The 20776-nt window shown below is 46.4% G+C and overlaps 1 protein-coding gene across 5 annotated transcripts; it reads right to left on the bottom strand.

Moving 5' to 3' along the window:
- Nucleotides 1-1072: 1072 nt before the first annotated feature.
- On the bottom strand, nucleotides 1073-20366 carry mrps33 (mitochondrial ribosomal protein S33). Of its 5 annotated transcripts, none has more exons than XM_060903298.1 (4): nucleotides 20173-20366; nucleotides 5317-5376; nucleotides 1452-1672; nucleotides 1073-1353 (listed from the first exon to the last, which is right to left on the bottom strand). In XM_060903298.1, exons 2-4 carry the CDS (start codon nucleotides 5374-5376, stop codon nucleotides 1248-1250), a joined length of 387 nt encoding a protein of 128 aa, XP_060759281.1. In that variant the 5' UTR covers nucleotides 20173-20366; the 3' UTR covers nucleotides 1073-1247. The 5 variants fall into 5 exon arrangements, with proteins under 5 accessions (XP_060759281.1, XP_060759282.1, XP_060759283.1 ...); XM_060903299.1 differs by lacking the exon at nucleotides 20173-20366 and adding an exon at nucleotides 11895-11961; XM_060903300.1 differs by lacking the exon at nucleotides 5317-5376 and having other exon boundaries at nucleotides 20173-20365.
- Between the last annotated feature and the right edge of the window lie 410 nt (nucleotides 20367-20776).

Raw genomic sequence — 20776 nt, 5'->3', positions numbered from 1 at the left:
TTTGATACAATATTCCTAAAGATGCTCATACTGATGTTCCTGTGAACACAATTCACACTTTTTGACACTATGGTATACAGTTATAGAAGAGAAATGATGCAGAAATCATACTATCTTGCCACGCAAGAGGATGGCTTCCCTTTTGAGTCTGATTTCTCTCAGTTTCTTCCTTTTGCTTGTTGATTACTAGAAGTGATGAATAAATAAAATTGAAGATCCACTGCAACACTCAGTGCGTTTACATGCACATAGAGAAAATCGAATTTCTGCCGTAGCTCGACTGAAATCGAAGTTCTAAATGCCATGGAAACACCTTAGCTCGGCTGAAATCGAACCGAACTGGATTTCTTGTAATCAAGCTACGCGACCTAGATTATGCGATTGTAGCCGAGCTACTTAGTGCATGTAAACCCTGTCGAGCTACGTAGTCGAGCTACTTACTTCAGCACTGCCCCTTCCGGAAGTGACGAGTGACGAGACCACAAGTGGGAAACACAACAGCCTCGGTCGGCATGACAACAGTAGTAGAAACGTGCACTTCTGGAGCATTGAGGAGATAGAGTTCATGCTCATTCAGCTTAAGGAGTCGAATATATATAATATCTCGATGTTGCTGTCCTCGTCGTTGTTCTTCTTGTGAACACAGAACTCATAACTTTGTTTATACTCTTGACTAGCTCTTCTTCATGACGACAACCGGAAGTGTACCAACACGATGGGGCGTGTAGCGCCACCTGTGGCTCGGGTGCACAATGTACCTCACACAATAGCTCGATTTCCTTGTGTGCATGTAGGATTGGATTTCTCTGGCACCCCTGCTGGGACCCTTAGCTCGATTACCGACAGTAGCTCGATTTGGATGTGCATGTAAACGCACTGACTGACAAAGAAGTTCTTACTAAAGACGAACAAACGTTTAGCACGTACCTTTAATAACAATACTAAAAATAACCCATTTCTGAGTGAATCTTCCCAACCTGGCAACCTGTAACTGACAATTTCAGGATTGCTGTAATAAACGTGAGTGAAACTGAGGAAACGGATGTAATGAACCATTCAAGACAGACCTGTATCAAAGTGAACATTTTAATCCACAACAAAATGAGTAACACTCAAGCAGATAACTTGCATTTTCTCCACTCCCTGCTGAGGAGTCACATCTTTGCGTTCTCTATAGCAGCAGAATGGGATAGTCTCTAAACCCAAACAAATGAAAGTCCTCCGAGATAAGCGCAGTATCTTCTTGCCTACTTTTTCTTCATTGCTCTCTTTCCTTCTCCTTTTTTGGGCTTTCCTTTTCCACGCAGCTTCCTGAGACGCCGCATCTCCTCTTTAAAGTCCTGGTGCTCATCTCTGCAGGTGACACACACACACACACAAAAAAATGACAACGTGCACATGAATGAATTGTCACATACACCTGAAAAGGTTGCTTGTAGAACACAACCTACCTGAAGAGCCCCATGTATCGGAGTTTCTGGGTTAAGGAATAGTAGATCTTGTGCTGAGGGTACCAGTCATACACCTCTTTCTTCTGTGCCATAGGAGGCTCTTTGAACAGGTGCACCACCTTCATGGATTTGGAGTCTGTAGGCCGCACCACTTCACCAAAGATACGGGCACTGAGGCGAGCCATGCGCACGGCATAATTGGACAAATTCGCCATGCCTATCTAAAGAGAAGACGTGTTGTGTTAGTTTTGCACACTTACAATGAAGGTCATTTCAAGCTTAAAGTGTTAAAACAAAATGCATAAAAGACCCCCCCCTCCCCCCAAATGATCATTACTGAAGAGACAAACTGATGGACACTCCTCCAGGGCTTTGAACCGGTTCAAGGAACGAAAACAAAAACCGGGAACTTTTTCTATTTCACATGGAACAGAAACAAAAACAGAAACTTTATTATTTTTTATGTTCCGGAACAGGGTGGCATGGTGGTGTAGTGGTTAGCGCTGTCGCCTCACAGCAAGAAGGTCCTGGGTTCGAGCCCCGAGGCCCTTTCTGTGAGGAGTTTGCATGTTCTCCCCGTGTCCGCGTGGGTTTCCTCGGGGTGCTCCGGTTTCCCCCACAGTCCAAAGACATGCAGGTTAGGTTAACTGGTGACTCTAAATTGACTGTAGGTGTGAATGTGAGTGTGAATGGTTGTCTGTGTCTATTGGCCCTTTTCCACTACCCTTTTTCAGCTCACTTCAGCCCGACACGGCTCGCGTTTCGACTACCAAAAAACAGCACGACTCGGCTCGCTTCAGCCCTGCTTAGCCCCTAAAACTCACACCGTTTTGGAGTGGGGCTGAAGCGAGCCAAAGCGAGCCGAGTGAGGCTGGGGGCGTGAGCAGACACTCCCCTGTGCACTGATTGGTGAGGAGGAGTGTCCTCACATGCCCACACACGCCCCGCGAGCACACTGGGATCTGTAAACACCGTAAACCCGGAAGAAGAAGAATTATGAATTACGAGAATTTCTGAAGCCTTATGCGCCTCGCCTCATCTATACGCTCTTGCCAGTATCTGTCCGCGTTGTCGGTGACAACAAGCCACAGCACCAAGACCAGCAACACTAACGACTCCATGTCCATGTTTATTGTTTACTATTCGGGTCGTGAGACTACCGCTTAAAAGATCACTGATGTCACTGTTTGCGCTGCTTAACGACATCACGTGATGTCCACCCACTTTCGCTAACTCCACCCAATGTGTCCACCCACTTCCAGCCAGCACGGTTCAGCGCGGTTGTAGTCGAAATGCAACTCCAACAGCCCCGCTCAGCCCGACTCAGCACGGCACGGCTCAGCCCGACTCAGCCGCGTTTGTAGTGGAAAAGCGGCATATGCGTCAGCCCTGTGATGACCTGGCGACTTGTCCAGGGTGTACCCCGCCTTTCACCCATAGTCAGCTGGGATAGGCTCCAGCTTGCCTGCGACCCTGTAGAAGGATAAAGCGGCTAGAGATAATGAATGAATGATGAATGTTCCGGAACAGAAGCGCTTATTAAAAATAATGGTAACCGGTTAATACCGGTTTTTATTTCGTTCCTCAAAGTTTCCGTAGCCTACAAATAAAAAAGTCATTCTTCTCCTGCGCAAGTTTCTATGACCCGCTGGGGTTCACTTCCTGTGTGACGTTCGCTGACTGAATGGAGAGAGCGGGAGGGTGGACTACGATCACGTCTCCACATCTTAAATAAAAGGTAAATATTGCAGTCTATCGTTATTCAAAAACGTCAATTTCAAACACGATATCAATATATTTGTCCACGTTAATGAGAGGCTCGCGAACATTAAATGACGTTAACCTCTGTTAGCCTATCAATGCATAGGGCCTGACTAGCCTTTGGTAACACACTAAACGAATTATCTTTCATTTTTGGCACTTTTTCTGTTTGTGTAGATGGGAAGACATACTGAGAATCCAAATCGCCAACATTTGAAATAATAATTGTTTTGAATTATTTCTTGTCTTATTTAATGAAGGTTGTAATAGAATTAGCCTACATTTGGCTTAAGCTGGATGAGACAGAGACATAATTTTATAGCCATTTGTTAAACAGCTGACAGGGAACGTAATTAACCGTTCCAGGAACGAAATTTTTTTGTTCTAACCGGTTCGGGAACGTCTATTTAATGGTGGAACCCAAAACCGGAAACGTTAAAATTCCGTTTCTGTTCGGAACGAACCAATAGGAAAAAAAATTCTGGTTCAAAGCCCTGCACTCCTGTGATCCTTTGTGCCTTTACTGCTCTTCAAAAAGTCCTTCACACGCCATGTGGCGCATAGGGTGGCGCCGATCCCCGTTTCCATAGCCCTCGGCCTCTCACATAGCTAGGGTTAGAGCGGGGGGCGGGTCCTCTGGTAACCGCAAGAGTTTAACTCCCCACTCGCATCTGTATTGCAGCGTGCCTTGCCAGACGGCAGTAGGTACCATTTTTATGATGGTCTTTGGTATGACCCGACCATGAGTAGAACTCGCGATCTCCCGATCGAGAGGCGGACACGCTAACCACTAGGCCAACTCTTCAAGTGTCTGTAAAATGGCTTAAGAGTCATGATTTATTTCCATGTTTACGTGACTCAGGTTTCCTTTTAAGAACAGGAAACCTGAGTCACGGTTGAAGTGCTTGGCTGATTTACACAACAGCCAACAGAACCTGAGATACACTATACACCCTTTGAAGCTGTACACATTTGACAGTACCTTAGTATGCTAACTAAATACGGAGAAAAGAAGAGTTTAGTGAGAGCCATTTTTCAACCATGGGCATTTCTCACTGCTGCCTTCATACACATGTCAACAATAACAAGGACAATATCCTTGATTCAGTGTGGCTTTGGAGTTATGTCACATGTTTGAATTGAGGTCGACTACGCAGGTTTATCGAGCTCGTCTGAATAGTAGAAACAGTTGAGAACAAAGGTTATTATTCTAGCCACATTCACTGGATATGAGCAATCGCATGCTCTGGTTGGCTACTCTACTACTAGGCTATCAACTCGTATACCGTGAGTAGTAGAGCTGGGCGATAAATCAATTTTATCGATTAATTCGAATTTACAGTTAAGGACGATGTGTTTTTATGAAAATCGGTTTTCTCTCAGTTTTAAAGGTGCCCTTCCACCAAAAACGTTTAATACTGGCTCTTTTTGAAATACCATAGTTCACTCCGAGTTGCATATGCATGCTGCATGTGAAAATGTAATTCTACTCCCATTCCCTGTATTAGCTTATGAAAGAAAATGGTCGGAAAAACGAGCAGATCAGAAAAAGCCATACGAAGTTACGTCACTTCGAAAATTAGTATTCGTGGCCTTGCCCACCTTGGGTTGCGACCGCCCACAGGAAGAAAGTGCGAGGAGAGAGACGTAATTCGCCCCGAGACGCGGCGCGGTGCTCTGCATCAGTTTCGCTTCTAATGGCGGCTTCAGCCCAACTTTACACGCTCGTAACTCGGGCAGGGGAGGTCCCAGCCTCCCCAGACTTGGCAGCCAGCGAACCCTGCCCTCTCCTGAACGAACCAGCACTGCCAGGGCCCATCAGCTCCCAGCCAGGGGACGTTATTCCCCCCACACCCCCCGAGGCGAGCTCCGCTCCGTGCCTCGTGCCTTGATGAGAGCCACTGCCGCAGGGAGTATTCAATTAATTAAATAAATAAATAAACGAACGAACGACTCCCTCCCAGTCGCGCGCGCACACAAGCGTTCTGGTTGGGGAGAGAGCTCCCTTCCTCTGCTCTCCCTCTCCTCTTATAGGGCGCGGTCACTGGGGAAGACACACAAACACACGTTAATTCCCGTCAGGTGCAGTGATTCTGCCACTTACCTTCCCTGACTCCGCCCTCCATTCACAGACCGCCGCTCGGCCACGCCCCCGCTGCCACATCTACATTGTTATTGGTCAAAACAAACATCGACGTCAAGACCATAATAGCCAATCGAAACAGTTTTTACAAAAACACCCACATCCGTTTGTTCTGAGCCACTGGAGGTAGCGTCACAGTGCTGTTAGCCAATCAAAGGTAATACGTTTACATGTCATGAATATTAATGAGTAAGAGCTGAAATCCTGTCGTTCACTCCTCACCCGCTCCTCCACCAAACTAGAACAGCCTGAAACAGGAGAACCACAGCATTTTTTTCACCAAAACCGGCTCACAGAGCATTCATTCATACTAGAGACCACCGCACAATTAATGAAAAAACGATGCAAGGGGACCTTTAACTTCTGCCACCGACGCTCCCCTCTGCGCATGTGCAGAACGGATCGGGCAGCAGGGATAGATCGGGCACTGACACTATAGCCCTCCTCCCGTGCGCTTGCCACAGACACACACAAACTTGGCAGCGATTGGGGGAAAGCCGCAACTTGTGCCCAAGAAAGGAGTAACTTCCTCCGTGATGTGGAATTGGTTCGGTTTTGTGACGTCGGACGCAGACCAAAGTCCTCGTTGTAAGGTGTGTTTGAAAACGGTTGCTTCCAAAGGAAGCAGCATGGCGAATTTATTCCAACACCTTAAACAGAAGCATGCAGCGGAGTGGGAGAAGTGCTGCTCCCAGTGGAATAAAAACCGCCGCAGCACGAGCGCACCATCCGAGGTAAAGCAAGCAACCGTCCTGGACACATTTTCGAACTGTGTGCCTTATAATAAGAATGGGGCACGGTGGAAGGCAATCACAGATGCTATCGCGATGTTTATTGCAAAAGACATGGTGCCCATACATCTGGTGGAAAAGTCGGGATTTTTTTTCCCCTATTTTGTCAGTTTTATCAAAAAGGACACAATTTTATTTATTATTATTTATTTTTTTCACAGTCCAAATCCTGCGCTCTGATTGGCTGGCGAGCGGGTCCGTATCCTACAGTACAGACCCCAGTTACGGACCTCTGGTGACTCACTCGTTCACAACAACAACAACAACAACAACAACAACATAGTAGCATTTTTTGGTCAACATTTATCTTTTTTTTATAAGATTTATTTATAAGATTATCAAAAATCATAAATTTTTGCCAGCATTTCTCAGGAGAATAGCATTAATTTTACAACATGGATAGCGATAACGACAGTCTTCACAGCAAAAGCGAGTTTTACTACCCTGAGGAAGAAGAAATAAAAGAAAACATTTCAGGAGAAAGCTAAAAACCTGTAACTTGCTAACACGGAACAAAAACATGGCTGAATCCTGAATAACTCAATTTTGTATAAATAGGGGACTACATAGGCAGCAAAATGTAGTTTTTTTCCTGCCATGGAAGTGCACTTGTATACTGAGGAGGAAGCAATTTGCATTACAGCCGTGAATGAGGACTCAAAATGGCGGCTCGGCTCGGTTTTCCCTTTCGGGCGCTCTCGTTTTCTGTTAGAATTTGGTAAAGAAAAAAATAAATATATTATTTACCAGCTTAACGTCAGTCCGTATGGTGAAATACCGTGACCGAGGTCTTGAATGAGGGCCTCGGTCAGTACTTTCAAGACCTCGGTCACGGTATTTCACGATACGGACCTCCCAGCTGGTACAACCCCGATTCCAAAAAAGTTGGGACAAAGTACAAATTGTAAATAAAAACGGAATGCAATAATTTACAAATCTCAAAAACTGATATTGTATTCACAATAGAACATAGACAACATATCAAATGTCGAAAGTGAGACATTTTGAAATTTCATGCCAAACATTGGCTCATTTGAAATTTCATGACAGCAACACATCTCAAAAAAAGTTGGGACAGGGGCAATAAGAGGCTGGAAAAGTTAAAGGTACAAAAAAGGAACAGCTGGAGGACCAAATTGCAACTCATTAGGTCAATTGGCAATAGGTCATTAATATGACTGGGTATAAAAAGAGCATCTTGGAGTGGCAGCGGCTCTCAGAAGTAAAGATGGGAAGAGGATCACCAATGCCCCTAATTCTGCGCCGACAAATAGTGGAGCAATATCAGAAAGGAGTTCGACAGTGTAAAATTGCAAAGAGTTTGAACATATCATCATCTACAGTGCATAATATCATCAAAAGATTCAGAGAATCTGGAAGAATCTCTGTGCGTAAGGGTCAAGGCCGGAAAACCATACTGGGTGCCCGTGATCTTCGGGCCCTTAGACGGCACTGCATCACATACAGGCATGCTTCTGTATTGGAAATCACAAAATGGGCTCAGGAATATTTCCAGAGAACATAATCTGTGAACACAATTCACCGTGCCATCCGCCGTTGCCAGCTAAAACTCTATAGTTCAAAGAAGAAGCCGTATCTAAACATGATCCAGAAGCGCAGACGTCTTCTCTGGGCCAAGGCTCATTTAAAATGGACTGTGGCAAAGTGGAAAACTGTTCTGTGGTCAGACGAATCAAAATTTGAAGTTCTTTATGGAAATCAGGGACGCCGTGTCATTCGGACTAAAGAGGAGAAGGACGACCCGAGTTGTTATCAGCGCTCAGTTCAGAAGCCTGCATCTCTGATGGTATGGGGTTGCATTAGTGCGTGTGGCATGGGCAGCTTACACATCTGGAAAGACACCATCAATGCTGAAAGGTATATCCAGGTTCTAGAGCAACATATGCTCCCATCCAGACGACGTCTCTTTCAGGGAAGACCTTGCATTTTCCAGCATGACAATGCCAAACCACATACTGCATCAATTACAGCATCATGGCTGCGTAGAAGAAGGGTCCGGGTACTGAACTGGCCAGCCTGCAGTCCAGATCTTTCACCCATAGAAAACATTTGGTGCATCATAAAACGGAAGATACGACAAAAAAGACCTAAGACAGTTGAGCAACTAGAATCCTACATTAGACAAGAATGGGTTAACATTCCTATCTCTAAACTTGAGCAACTTGTCTCCTCAGTCCCCAGACGTTTACAGACTGTTGTAAAGAGAAAAGGGGATGTCTCACAGTGGTAAACATGGCCTTGTCCCAACTTTTTTGAGATGTATTGTTGTCATGAAATTTAAAATCACCTAATTTTTCTCTTTAAATGATACATTTTCTCAGTTTAAACATTTGATATGTCATCTATGTTCTATTCGGAATAAAATATGGAATTTTGAAACTTCCACATCATTGCATTCCGTTTTTATTTACAATTTGTACTTTGTCCCAACTTTTTTGGAATCGGGGTTGTAAATAACATACGTATTTTTTTTTTTGAGGGGGCATTTTTTTTTTTTAAGTTTGAGGGTGCATTGTGTCAGTGCCAGTTTGAAACTAAGCTATGTTGGAGAAAGCTTTCTAAAAAAAAGTTACTGTATGTTCTCACTATTTACAATGGCGTGGTCTGCCATCTCATCTACAAGCTTGGTTTTTGGCTTCTTTTTGGTTTCTGGTTGCACTTTAACCCCAAAGGGGAAATTTAAGTGAAAACAAAATAAAAGGTAAAACTTCTTTTGAGCCATTTCTTTGTCATCCGTAGTTTGACTTTTAGTACAGGGGGGAAAAAAACGATTAAAATTGAAAATTGGATTTTTTTGTGAAAAAAAAAATCAAAGATTTTTTTTTTAGGCCATATCGCCCAGCTCTAGTGAGTAGAGCAAAACAAAATGACGGAGCGTGTTGCTGAACCAACCGAGGACGAAATAAAAACTACTCGAAAACAAAACCCCAAAAATTATCAGGTATTTAAAAGAAACAGAAATAGCTAAAAGAAGATAGTTTTGGGTTTGTTTGCCCCCCCAAATATCTCCTGTTCCTGGCGGTAATGCACCTTTAAGTTGGTTTCCCAACTACCCAAAAAATCCTAAAGAACAACAACAACAACTTTATTCATCACACGCTTGTGAAATTCCTCTCTGCATTTAACCCATCTGAAGCAGTGAAAACACACGAGCACGCGCACACACATACATACCCAGAGCAGTGAGCAGCCATGCTAACAGCGCCCGGGAGTTAAGGCCAATTTATGCTGACAACCCAGTCCTCGCAGACGGTGTCGCAGACAGTGTCTGCGTAGGCCCCCCACCTTCGCAGACGCTCTGCGCGCACCTCCCAAAAATTGTGACCACCGCAGAAGCCTCGCAGACAGCGCCGCAGACAAGAGGGCTCTGATTGGTCCACTCTACATCCGCTGTACACGCACTTCCGCTTCCCTACTTTCCCGGTTTGTTCTGTTTTCACGACCGGCATTTTTAAAAACACGAGCGAAGATGGAGCAGCACGAAGAGCGGTTGATTGAGGAAGTGAGGAAGTACGTACATCTATACGACTCCAGTTCTAGTCATTATAAAAAATAAAAAAATAAAAATTCTAGTCATTATAAGTAACCGGAGGATAAACACTCCACTAACCACACCCACCAACTACTCCTAGCGACTTCGCGCCCCCTTGCGTTGTGCCGGTGAATAACATCGCGCACAGCCTATACTCCCCGCTCAACGATAAATTACAACTGTCTGCGAAAAGCTATCTGCGAAAGCCTTGTCGGAAGAGCATGCAGAGGCCTTTAGGTGGAAGAAGAAAACCCAAAAAAATACAAGAAAAAAAAAGCAGCAAAATATGGAATGAAAGTATTTGATGGTAAGAACATATCTTTTTATTTTTCAAGAATTATCATTATTGCATTTTTCACAAATTGCTACTGTCATTTCGCCGGTTTGTTTACATTCTAAGTGGAAATTATTTTGTCGTACGTTTTGTATGAAGTTTTTATTTATCGAATTTGCAAAAAATAAAAATGCTCTGTTTCTCAAGATCCAGTGACTGTGGATAGAATAAAACAGTTATTCCACTCAATCTCATCATACATGGCTTATAGCTCATGTACGACTCGATTTCATGGAATAACTGCTAAACATACACTTAGGCTAAAGATATTCAAACTCAATTTTTCACAACTCATGTAATCATACATTTCATGTGTTAACCCCTTCAATGCCCTTGGACGAGTCACGTATGTCATGAAATCTTTTACCGCTGTGCCTTATGACGGAAGAATGTTTTAGGCATTGACTGTAATTCATATGTGCCACTGTGAAGTAAAAGTAATGTGCCATGTAAGGTACATAAAAGGAGGTGTTTATGACGAGTAGCGTACGTCATAAGGCACGGCGGTAAAAGATTTCATGATGTACGTGACTCGTCCAAGGGCATTGAAGGGGTTAAGTCAATTCATTTCTATAAGAGGTCATTTCAAAATAATAGCCAAGAGACAGATTTATTTCGGCTTGTATTTACGGTACCAGATTTTCAGTGGGTCAAAAGTTTACATATGCTTTGTTAGTATTTGGTGGCATTGCCTTTTAATAGCTTGAACTTGAATAAAACACTTGGACTAGCCTTCCACAAGCTTCTCACAATACTCTGCTGGAACGTTTGCTCGTTCCTCCTGACAGTACTGGTGTAACTCCGTCAGGATTGTGCGCCTCTTTGCTCAGACACTTTGTGTCAAGGCTTAGGCCCTGTCCACACGGCAACGGATTCAGGTGACTCCGATACAATTGCTTATCGTTTAGGCCTGGCGTCCACACGGCACCGGCGTTTTGGGTGCCCAAAACGCAATCTTTTTGAGAACGGGTTCCAGAGTGGAAAGATCTGGCAACGTTGCCGTTGTGAAGTCGTCTGGATGAGTAGAACGGATTTGTTTACGATGACGTCACAACCACATGACTGTGAGTGCTTCACGCCGGGTAGAAGTGTAACGAATATCACCAGGAAAAAGCCTTACAGAGCACTAGTGAGAGTGAAACACGAGCTTGGATATTATTATTATTATTATTATTATTATGTTCAGTGTGGGCGGCACGGTGGTGTAGTGGTTAGCGCTGTCGCCTCACAGCAAGAAGGTCCGGGTTCGAGCCCCGTGGCCGGCGAGGGCCTTTCTGTGTGGAGTTTGCATGTTCTCCCCGTGTCCGCGTGGGTTTCCTCCGGGTGCTCCGGTTTCCCCCACAGTCCAAAGACATGCAGGTTAGGTTAACTGGTGACTCTAAATTGACCGTAGGTGTGAATGTGAGTGTGAATGGTTGTCTGTGTCTATGTGTCAGCCCTGTGATGACCTGGCGACTTGTCCAGGGTGTACCCCGCCTTTCGCCCGTAGTCAGCTGGGATAGGCTCCAGCTTGCCTGCGACCCTGTAGAAGGATAAAGCGGCTAGAGATAATGAGATGAGATGAGATGTTCAGTGTTAGTTCACAGTAGTAATGCAAGAAGCAGAATAGTGACAGTAATAGTGAAGCAAAAACATGCAATTGTACAAACACTGCAGCTCTACAGCAAAATATTCATTTATGAAATGGTCTGATTCTTAACACCAGTAGTGCCAATGATCTTCTCATTGCGATGCGAGTTGTCAACAAATCCTATAACTTGGTTCATGAAACGCGCTTACAAAATATTTTCACTGTGAATATTTATTGTGTAATGGTGCAATCCCGCCAGCAAAAATAGGGGAAAAAAAGGAGCGATCTCACCTCTTCAGATGTTGATTTAAGTCCGACAATACATTCCTCAAAAAGGGCGTAGAGGAGCAAATTAATCCAATTTATTCCGGACCATTAAAGACGCCGCCTTCTGCGTAGAATCATACATCATCCTTGCCGCCATATTGGAGAGGTCAAAGCGGAGAATAAAGATTAGCTGCGTTTAACTGTACCAACAGGTTTACCGTCCAAACGAGATCATATGGGATTACCTTTCACAGGTGAGAAACAACAAATTAATCCATCAACGTGTATCATTCAATTTATTCCGGACCATTAAAGATGCCGCCTTCCGCGTAGAATCATACGTCATCCTTGCCGCCATATTGGATAGGTCAAAGCGGAGAATAAAGATTACCTGTACCAACAGGTTTGCCGTCCAAACGAGATCACATGGGATTACCTTTCACAGGTGAGACTGGAAAAATACTTTTCATTGTATTTGGTCATTATAATGTAATTTTACGAACAGATTTTCCTGACTTTGTGGCTAATATGAAGTCTCGCGCATAATAGTTTATGCGCATGCGTCCTTACTTCTTCTATTGTTCTGGTGTCTCAGAAGGGACCGTCTTACAGCGCCCCTAGAGGTGTGGCATGTGTATTGCATCGTTTTCAGCAAGCGTTGCGTTGCTATATGGACCTGATATTTTACTGATAGTTGCCCATTTGGACGTGATATATTTTTAAATAACATCTCGTTGCCGTTGTCGTGTGGATGTAGCCTTAGTGATGGCCACTGCAATACTTTCACTTCATTCTCTTTGAACCATTTTATTACAACTTTGGAGGATTGCTCAGGATCACTGTCCTGCTGGAAGACTCAGTTGTGGCCAAGTTTTAATTTCTGGCTGATGTCTTGAGGTGTTGTTCCAGTATTTCTCCATAATCCATCTATTTTCTGAAGTGCACCAGTCTATTTTCCAGCAAAACACTCCCCAAAACATGACTCAGCCACCTCCACACTTCACATTTGGGATGGTGTTCTTCAGAATAAAAGCCTCACCCTTTTCCCACCAAATAAAACACTGCATATTCTGGCCAATAATTTACATTTTTGTTACGTCTGAAGTAGTCTTTGTCACATATACATTACAGCACAGTGAAATTATTTCTTTGCATTTCACCCATCTGACACAGTGAACACATGTACACCCTGGAAGTTGGGCGTTTGGTGCCTTGCTCAAGTGCACTTCAGCCATGGATGTAGAGGAAGGGGAAAGCACTGTTCATTCATTCACTCCCCCCCCCCCCCCCCCACGACACACATTTTTTCCTGCAGGTCCAGGGAATCGAACCTGTCCCAGAACCGCTTCTCTAACCTTTAGGTCATGGCTGTCCAATCTGACCAGAAAACCCTCTTCCGAAGGACTAGTGATCACCTGAAATTCATTCAGGAATTTTTATGCCAGCCTTTCAAGCCATGGTGATGTAGGACACTCTGTTAGGACTAGGACTGTTTTGGCCTCTAGAGGCCGCTGTTATTTCCTTTTCATGTCGTGTTTATTTTGGCCTCTAGAGGCCGCCACTGTTCCTGTGTTTTGTGTTTGTGTTAATTGCCTAATTATCTTCACCTGTGTCCTTAATTAGTTTGTCTATTTATACCCCTGAGTTCAGTCCTCTTGTCACGGAGTCTTTGTGCTGTTATGTTCATCTCCAGTTTCCTTTGTACTGTGTTTTTTGATCTTCTTAGCTTTTGTATTTTTGCACTTTGCTTTTCTTTTGGATTATACTCTTTGGTTTTTTTTTTTGTCTTTTGTTTTGCCCTGTATATAGTGTATATAGTTTAAATAAACCTTTTGATTCTTTTTCTACTTCCGCCTCACGCCTCTGCATTTGAGTCATCCCCCTGGTGGCCTAGTGGGGGTTTGCTGGATTATCACACCAACGAACCAGGTTCGAATCCCAGCAAAACCCTAACAGAAAGACTCCGTCATGACCGACTCAGCAGAGGCTGCTTCAACTGTCTACCCGGCCAACCTTCAGGGAATTATGGCAGCTTTGACACGCTTCGGAGCAACCATGGACGCTCATGGACGTACGCTCACCAGCCAACGTGAGGCCCTCGCTCGCCACGAGGAACTGCTTCAGCAAATTGGGAAAACCCTGGCACAGCTGACATCTCTGCCTGCATCTCCTGCTCCTGATCCAGTTCCTGCTCCTGATCCAGCTCCCACTCCTGCTCCAGTGCCTCCTGCAATGCTGCCTTCTTCACCTCGCGAACCCAGCCTTCCTGCACCACAGAGGTATGACGGCAAGCACAGTGAGTGCCGAGAGTTCCTCACCCAGTGTCAACTCACCTTTGAGCTTCAGCCTACCACCTACACTACGGATCGCCGCAAGATTGCCTTTGTGATCACCTTATTAGCTGGTAAGGCGCGAGCCTGGGCTACTGCTATCTGGCAAAGACAGGGACCTGAGTGCTTTGATTTCCAGCTGTTTTCTGAAGAGATGCTTCGGGTCTTCGATCAGGCAGACATCAGTACCGACGCAGCCCGAAAGCTCATGTCCATCCGGCAAGGAGGAAGCGTCGCAGATTACGCCATCTCGTTCCGAACACTCGCAGCAGTAAGTGGATGGAACGAGACTGCCCTGGTGTCAGCCTTCCACCATGGTCTGTCTGACCCCATCAAGGACGGTCTGGCCTCTATTGGATGCCCAAGTGACCTCGAAACCCTCATCTCACATGCTATTCGTCTGGACAACAGGATGAGAGAACGCCACCAAGCCTTGAGCCCCTCCAGCCTCCCTACCTCTACCTGGAGACCGTCTACCTCCTTCAGTGACTGTCCAGAACCCATGCAAGTGGGTCGTACTCGCCTCTCCGCATCTGAGAGGGAGCGCAGAAGGAGGGACAAGTGCTGCATCTACTGTGGCAAGCCTGGTCACTTCCGAGCATCATGTCCCGAACTCTTGGGAAAAGGACCGCCCCGTCCAGCCGAGGGAGGGTTGTGACGGGGCCTACCCTCTCTCCCGGACTCCCTGGCCAAGGAATCTACATCCCGGTCTCCATCTCCTGGGGTGAGTCTGTCCACTCTTGTCAAGCTTTGATAGACTCAGGGGCGGCTGGGAACTTTATGGATATTCACTTCGCCCAAAGCATCAATATTCCGACTGCACCTCTTGAAGTCCCACTGTCTGTGTCTGCCCTCGATGGCCAAGCGTTAGGTGATGGAAGAGTCACCCAAGTTACTTCTCCAGTTTTCCTCCAGTCTCAAGGTCACAAGGAAGAAATATCCCTGCACCTGATTCCTTCACCTGAGTTCCCAGTTATTCTAGGCCTTCCTTGGCTTACTCGCCACAACCCTCGCATAGACTGGGTAACAAGCCAGGTTGTGGAATGGGGCCCTGCATGCCATGCCTCTTGTCTGCTCTCTAGCTCTCCTGTGTCTCCTGCCGAGCCCCCTGATCTCACCGAGTTATCTCAAGTTCCCACAGAGTACTGGGATCTCAAGGAGGTATTCAGCAAGAGCAGGGCCGCCGTTCTTCCTCCGCACCGGGCCTACGACTGTGCCATCGACTTGCTCCCTGGGACTACCCCTCCTCGTGGCAGACTGTTTTCCCTCTCTCAGCCAGAACGCAAGGCCATGGAGGAATACCTCAAAGATGCCCTGGTCTCTGGGTTTATTCGACCCTCCACTTCACCTGCTGGAGCCGGCTTCTTCTTTGTCGGCAAGAAGGATGGGGGGCTCCGACCATGTATTGATTACAGGGGCCTGAATAAGATCACTGTGCGCAACCGATATCCCCTTCCGCTGATGTCCACAGCTTTCGACCTGCTCCAAGGCGCCACCGTCTTCACCAAGTTGGACCTACGGAACGCATACCACCTCATCCGTATCCGACAGGGAGACGAGTGGAAGACTGCCTTTAACACCCCGTCTGGGCACTACGAATACCAGGTGATGCCCTTCGGACTCACCAACGCACCAGCTGTTTTTCAGGCCCTAATCAACGACGTCTTAAGGGACATGATTAACCTATACGTTTTTGTCTACCTCGACGACATCCTTATCTTTTCCAAGACCGTGCAGGAGCACCGCCACCATGTCCGCCAGGTTCTCCAGAGGCTGCTACAGAACAATCTGTTCGCCAAGGCCCAGAAATGCGAATTTCATGTTCCCGAGGTCTCCTTTCTGGGATTTATTGTACGGACAGGCCAACTCCAAATGGACCCTGCCAAGACCCTGGCCGTCCGGGATTGGCCTACTCCCAAGTCCGTTAAGGAGGTTCAGCGGTTCTTAGGATTCGCTAACTTCTACCGCAAGTTCATCAGGAACTTCAGTTCTGTGGCAGCACCCATGTCTGACCTCACCAAAGGGACAGGTGGATCTTATGGCTGGTCTCCTCAGGCAGAAAAGGCGTTCAAAGACCTCAAGGACCGCTTCTGCACGGCACCCATTCTGGTTCTCCCGGACACCTCCCAACCATTCATCGTGGAGGTGGACGCCTCGGACAGTGGTGTCGGCGCGGTGCTCTCTCAACGTTCGGAAGGAAAGCTGCACCCCTGCGCTTACTTCTCCCACCGCCTGAGTCCTGCTGAGTCCCGGTACGATGTGGGGGATCGAGAACTGCTAGCGGTCAAACTGGCCCTTGAGGAGTGGAGGCACTGGCTGGAGGGAGCAGAACATCCATTCCTGGTTTGGACTGACCACAAGAACCTGGAGTACCTCCAGCAAGCCAAGAGACTGAACCCTCGACAGGCTAGGTGGGCCCTGTTTTTCAGTCGGTTTGACTTCACCCTCTCATACCGCCCCGGCTCCAAGAACACCAAACCTGACGCACTGTCCAGACTGTTCTCTGCCACTAACAGGGAGAATGAAGTCGGGCCTATTATCCCTGTGTCCCGGATTGTGGCCCCTGTCCGCTGGGGTATTGAGGAGGCTGTCCGACGAGCCCAACGCCAGGACCCCGGTCCTGGGACGGGGCCACCAGGCCTCTTGTATGTCCCACATCAAGCCCGGGCCAAGGTTCTCCAGTGGGGTCACTCTTCCCCTCTCACCGCCCACCCGGGAGCTCGGAGGACCCTGGACTTCCTGAAAAGACGCTTCTGGTGGCCTAACATGGAGAAGGAAGTAAGGTCATTTGTCCTGTCCTGTGAGGTTTGCACCAGAACCAAGAACCCACGACAGCGTCCCCAGGGTCTCCTGCATCCTCTGACCATTCCCCGGCGTCCCTGGTCCCACGTGGCAGTCGACTTTATCACGGGTCTCCCTGAGTCACAAGGTAACACGGTCATTTTGGTCTTAGTTGACAGATTCTCCAAGGCCTGCCGCTTCATACCACTGTGCAAACTCCCCTCTGCTCTTGAAACTGCGAAACTTTTGTTTAATCATGTCTTCCGAGTCTTTGGTCTTCCACAGGACATCGTCTCAGACCGAGGGCCCCAGTTCTCCTCCCGAGTGTGGCACGGGTTCTGCAAGGTCATCGGAGCCACTGCCAGCCTCTCCTCTGGGTTTCACCCACAGTCCAATGGTCAGACGGAGAGGCTCAACCAGGACCTGGAAACCACCCTGCGAGGCCTGGCTATGGATAACCCGACATCGTGGAGCACCTGGCTGCCATGGGCGGAGTACGCCCACAACACCCTGCAGTCATCGGCCACCAAGCTGTCGCCATTCCAGTGCCAATTCGGGTTCCAGCCACCTCTGTTCCCGGACCAGGAGGAGGACGCGGGGGTGCCCTCGGTCAACCAATATGTGAGACGGTGTCGCAAGACCTGGAGCAAGGTCAGGAAGACCCTCATACAGACCTCCAGAACCAACCAGACTCAGGCCAACCGCCATAGAAGACCTGCACACGCTTTCCGCCCTGGGCAGCGTGTTTGGCTGTCCACTAAGGACCTTCCACTGCGGGTGGAGAACCGCAAGCTTGCTCCTCGCTACATTGGCCCCTTCAAGGTGGTGCGCAGGGTGAACCCTGTCTCCTACCGGCTCCAGTTGCCCCGGACTCTGAGGATCAACCCCACTTTCCATGTTTCCCTGTTACGGCCCGTACTGACGTCTACGTATGCCCCTGCCCCTAGGAACCCCCCACCCCCCCGCATCTTCCAGGGGCAGACTGTGTTCACTGTGAATCGCCTGCTTGACTCCCGCCGGGTCCGTGGCGGGTTGCAATATCTGGTGGACTGGGAGGGCTATGGTCCTGAGGAGCGCTGCTGGGTTCCTGCTCGGGATGTCCTTGATAAAGAACTATGTCGGGACTTCCATTCGGCCCATCCGGATCGCCCTGGGAACGTCAGGAGACGCTCCTAGAGGGGGGGGTCCTGTTAGGACTAGGACTGTTTTGGCCTCTAGAGGCCGCTGTTATTTCCTTTTCATGTCGTGTTTATTTTGGCCTCTAGAGGCCGCCACTGTTCCTGTGTTTTGTGTTTGTGTTAATTGCCTAATTATCTTCACCTGTGTCCTTAATTAGTTTGTCTATTTATACCCCTGAGTTCAGTCCTCTTGTCACGGAGTCTTTGTGCTGTTATGTTCATCTCCAGTTTCCTTTGTACTGTGTTTTTTGATCTTCTTAGCTTTTGTATTTTTGCACTTTGCTTTTCTTTTGGATTATACTCTTTGGTTTTTTTTTTTGTCTTTTGTTTTGCCCTGTATATAGTGTATATAGTTTAAATAAACCTTTTGATTCTTTTTCTACTTCCGCCTCACGCCTCTGCATTTGAGTCATCCCCCTGGTGGCCTAGTGGGGGTTTGCTGGATTATCACACCAACGAACCAGGTTCGAATCCCAGCAAAACCCTAACACACTCTTAATGGTGGCTCTACATACTTTGGTACCTGATGCCTCCAACTCATTGACCAGTTGGATTGGCTGTTGTCTTGAGATTTAGTTGACACTTTCAGAATAAAGTCTGTTCATCACTGGGAGGTAATTCATGCCTACATCCTGAAAGATGCAGCCTCTGTGTGGTCACAAGATTTTTATAATTTCATATAGATGCTCACGTTTGGAAATTGCTCCTAAGGAGCAGCTGGGTTTGTTTTTATTTTTTTTATATTATATATAGGGGCGGCATGGTGGTGTAGTGGTTAGCGCTGTCGCCTCACAGCAAGAAGGTCTGGGTTCGAGCCCTGTGGCCGGCGAGGGCCTTTCTGTGCGGAGTTTGCATGTTCTCCCCGTGTCTGCGTGGGTTTCCTCCGGGTGCTCCGGTTTCCCCTCATGGTCCAAAGACATGCAGGTTAGGTTAACTGGTGACTCTAAATTGACCGTAGGTGTGAATGTGAGTGTGAATGATTGTGTGTCTATGTGTCGGCCCTGTGATAACCTGGCGACTTGTCCAGGGTGTACCCCGCCTTTCGCCTGTAGTCAGCTGGGATAGGCTCCAGCTTGCGTGCGACCCTGCAGAACAGGATAAAGCGGCTAGAGATAATGAGATTAGATGATATACATGTTTGCTCTGCCAAAGACAGTGGTAAGTTTGTAGATGCTGGTAAAACAACGCACCAAAGAGTGTCCATCACATTACTGCTAATTTGCACAAATTCAACCCTCTTCAAAATGAATAACCTGCAACGATTTTCCCCCCTCGGCCGCAGACTTGTTGAAAAATCGAGTATTTTGTAGGACGAAGAACAACCAAAAATGCAAAGATGGGCCTTGTTTGCCACGAATGAGCTGCTACTGTAGTGCAAGACACACCCCAGGGGTGGGCTATGTAAATCTATGTTCCAAGAGAGCATTTAATTGGACGAACACAAGACTGGTACAGGATGAGTCATCGAGCGATGAACTATAAAATTATAACAAGCGCATCTCTGAAACCGCAAAAGGGTTGGGTATTTGGTAATACGCTGACATATTAGTGTCTATAACACTTACAGAAGGGAAACAAAAAGCTCTGAAACAACAATTTTGATTTCACTTTAAGGGTAACATGGCAGTGGGAAGCCCACTTGATTCTTATCAGGTTTTTCATAACTTAAATGGTCTCTACTGAAAAAAAATAGAAAGAGCATTATAAATGAAATTAAACTGGGGTAAAGTCGTAAAATAGTAATCTATGATCACTAACCACAACCTGAGAAAAGGACACTTCTTTTACCCATCAACTGTTTTGCAGGAACTTATCATGTATAGGTTGAATTCCAAATACCGCTTCACTCCCTATACAAGCGCCCTATATAGGGTTTCACTTAACTGCTTCTATATTGTACCTCGTGCACTATCTGTCCAATCCGGAGCCATTTAGGACGTAACCGTTAAGCTTTGTCAACACAAGGTCTGAGGGTCATTCACCCGACTCTCTGCGAAAGACAGAATGGCTTACCGTTCAGTGAAACCCCGAACAAGTTACTCCGAGATAAAAATCCAAATAACGGATGTTAAAAGTTTATAACGGCGACATAATACTGTATGAGTACATTCGCTTAAACAAATGTATTACGTGCTAAGTGGCTAACCTCTAATGTAATGCTAAGCAACAAGCATCACGTGTGTGAAAAGGGATTTTGCAAACTGCGCATGCGCTAGCGAGGGCATCTGATTGGTCAACAGGTGAATAAGTAACTTCCTAGTCAGCTTACTAGTTACTTCCGCATCTTTAGCTGTAATTTTTTTTTAAATGTTATATGACTTGTACATAACTAGTCGCGATAATTATCACCTAAAATGTTTGAGATTATATTTTTAATTTTGACGTTTGCGGCCAACGATACCAAATTGTAAAATAAAAAGATGAGCTACAGTTAGCTTCCGCCAACATCTTTTCTTTTGAAAAATATTGTGGGTGTTCATGGTGAATATATAATACTAATATATAATACTATATGAGTGATTCCACGCTTATGGGTACTGAAATGGGGACATGAACTTATTCACCTAAAACCATTTCTTTTTTTACCATCAGGTCACAAAACATGTAATCTTTAATG

Source organism: Neoarius graeffei, chromosome 21 (assembly GCF_027579695.1).
Source record: "Neoarius graeffei isolate fNeoGra1 chromosome 21, fNeoGra1.pri, whole genome shotgun sequence".
Lineage (NCBI taxonomy): Eukaryota > Metazoa > Chordata > Actinopteri > Siluriformes > Ariidae > Neoarius > Neoarius graeffei.
Note: the sequence above shows the minus strand (reverse complement) of the source record. Positions and strands in the feature narration are given on the sequence as shown.

Excerpts from the sequence above, each read along its gene's own strand:
- mrps33 (XM_060903298.1), bottom strand. The coding sequence starts at position 5,376 with ATGTGGCAGCGGGGGCGTGGCCGAGCGGCGGTCTGTGAATGGAGGGCG. Across the intron at positions 1,673-5,316 it reads GGAGGGCGGAGTCAGGGAAG|ATAGGCATGGCGAATTTGTC; the intron begins GTAAGTGGCAGA and ends TCTTCTCTTTAG. Across the intron at positions 1,354-1,451 it reads CGATACATGGGGCTCTTCAG|AGATGAGCACCAGGACTTTA; the intron begins GTAGGTTGTGTT and ends TGTCACCTGCAG.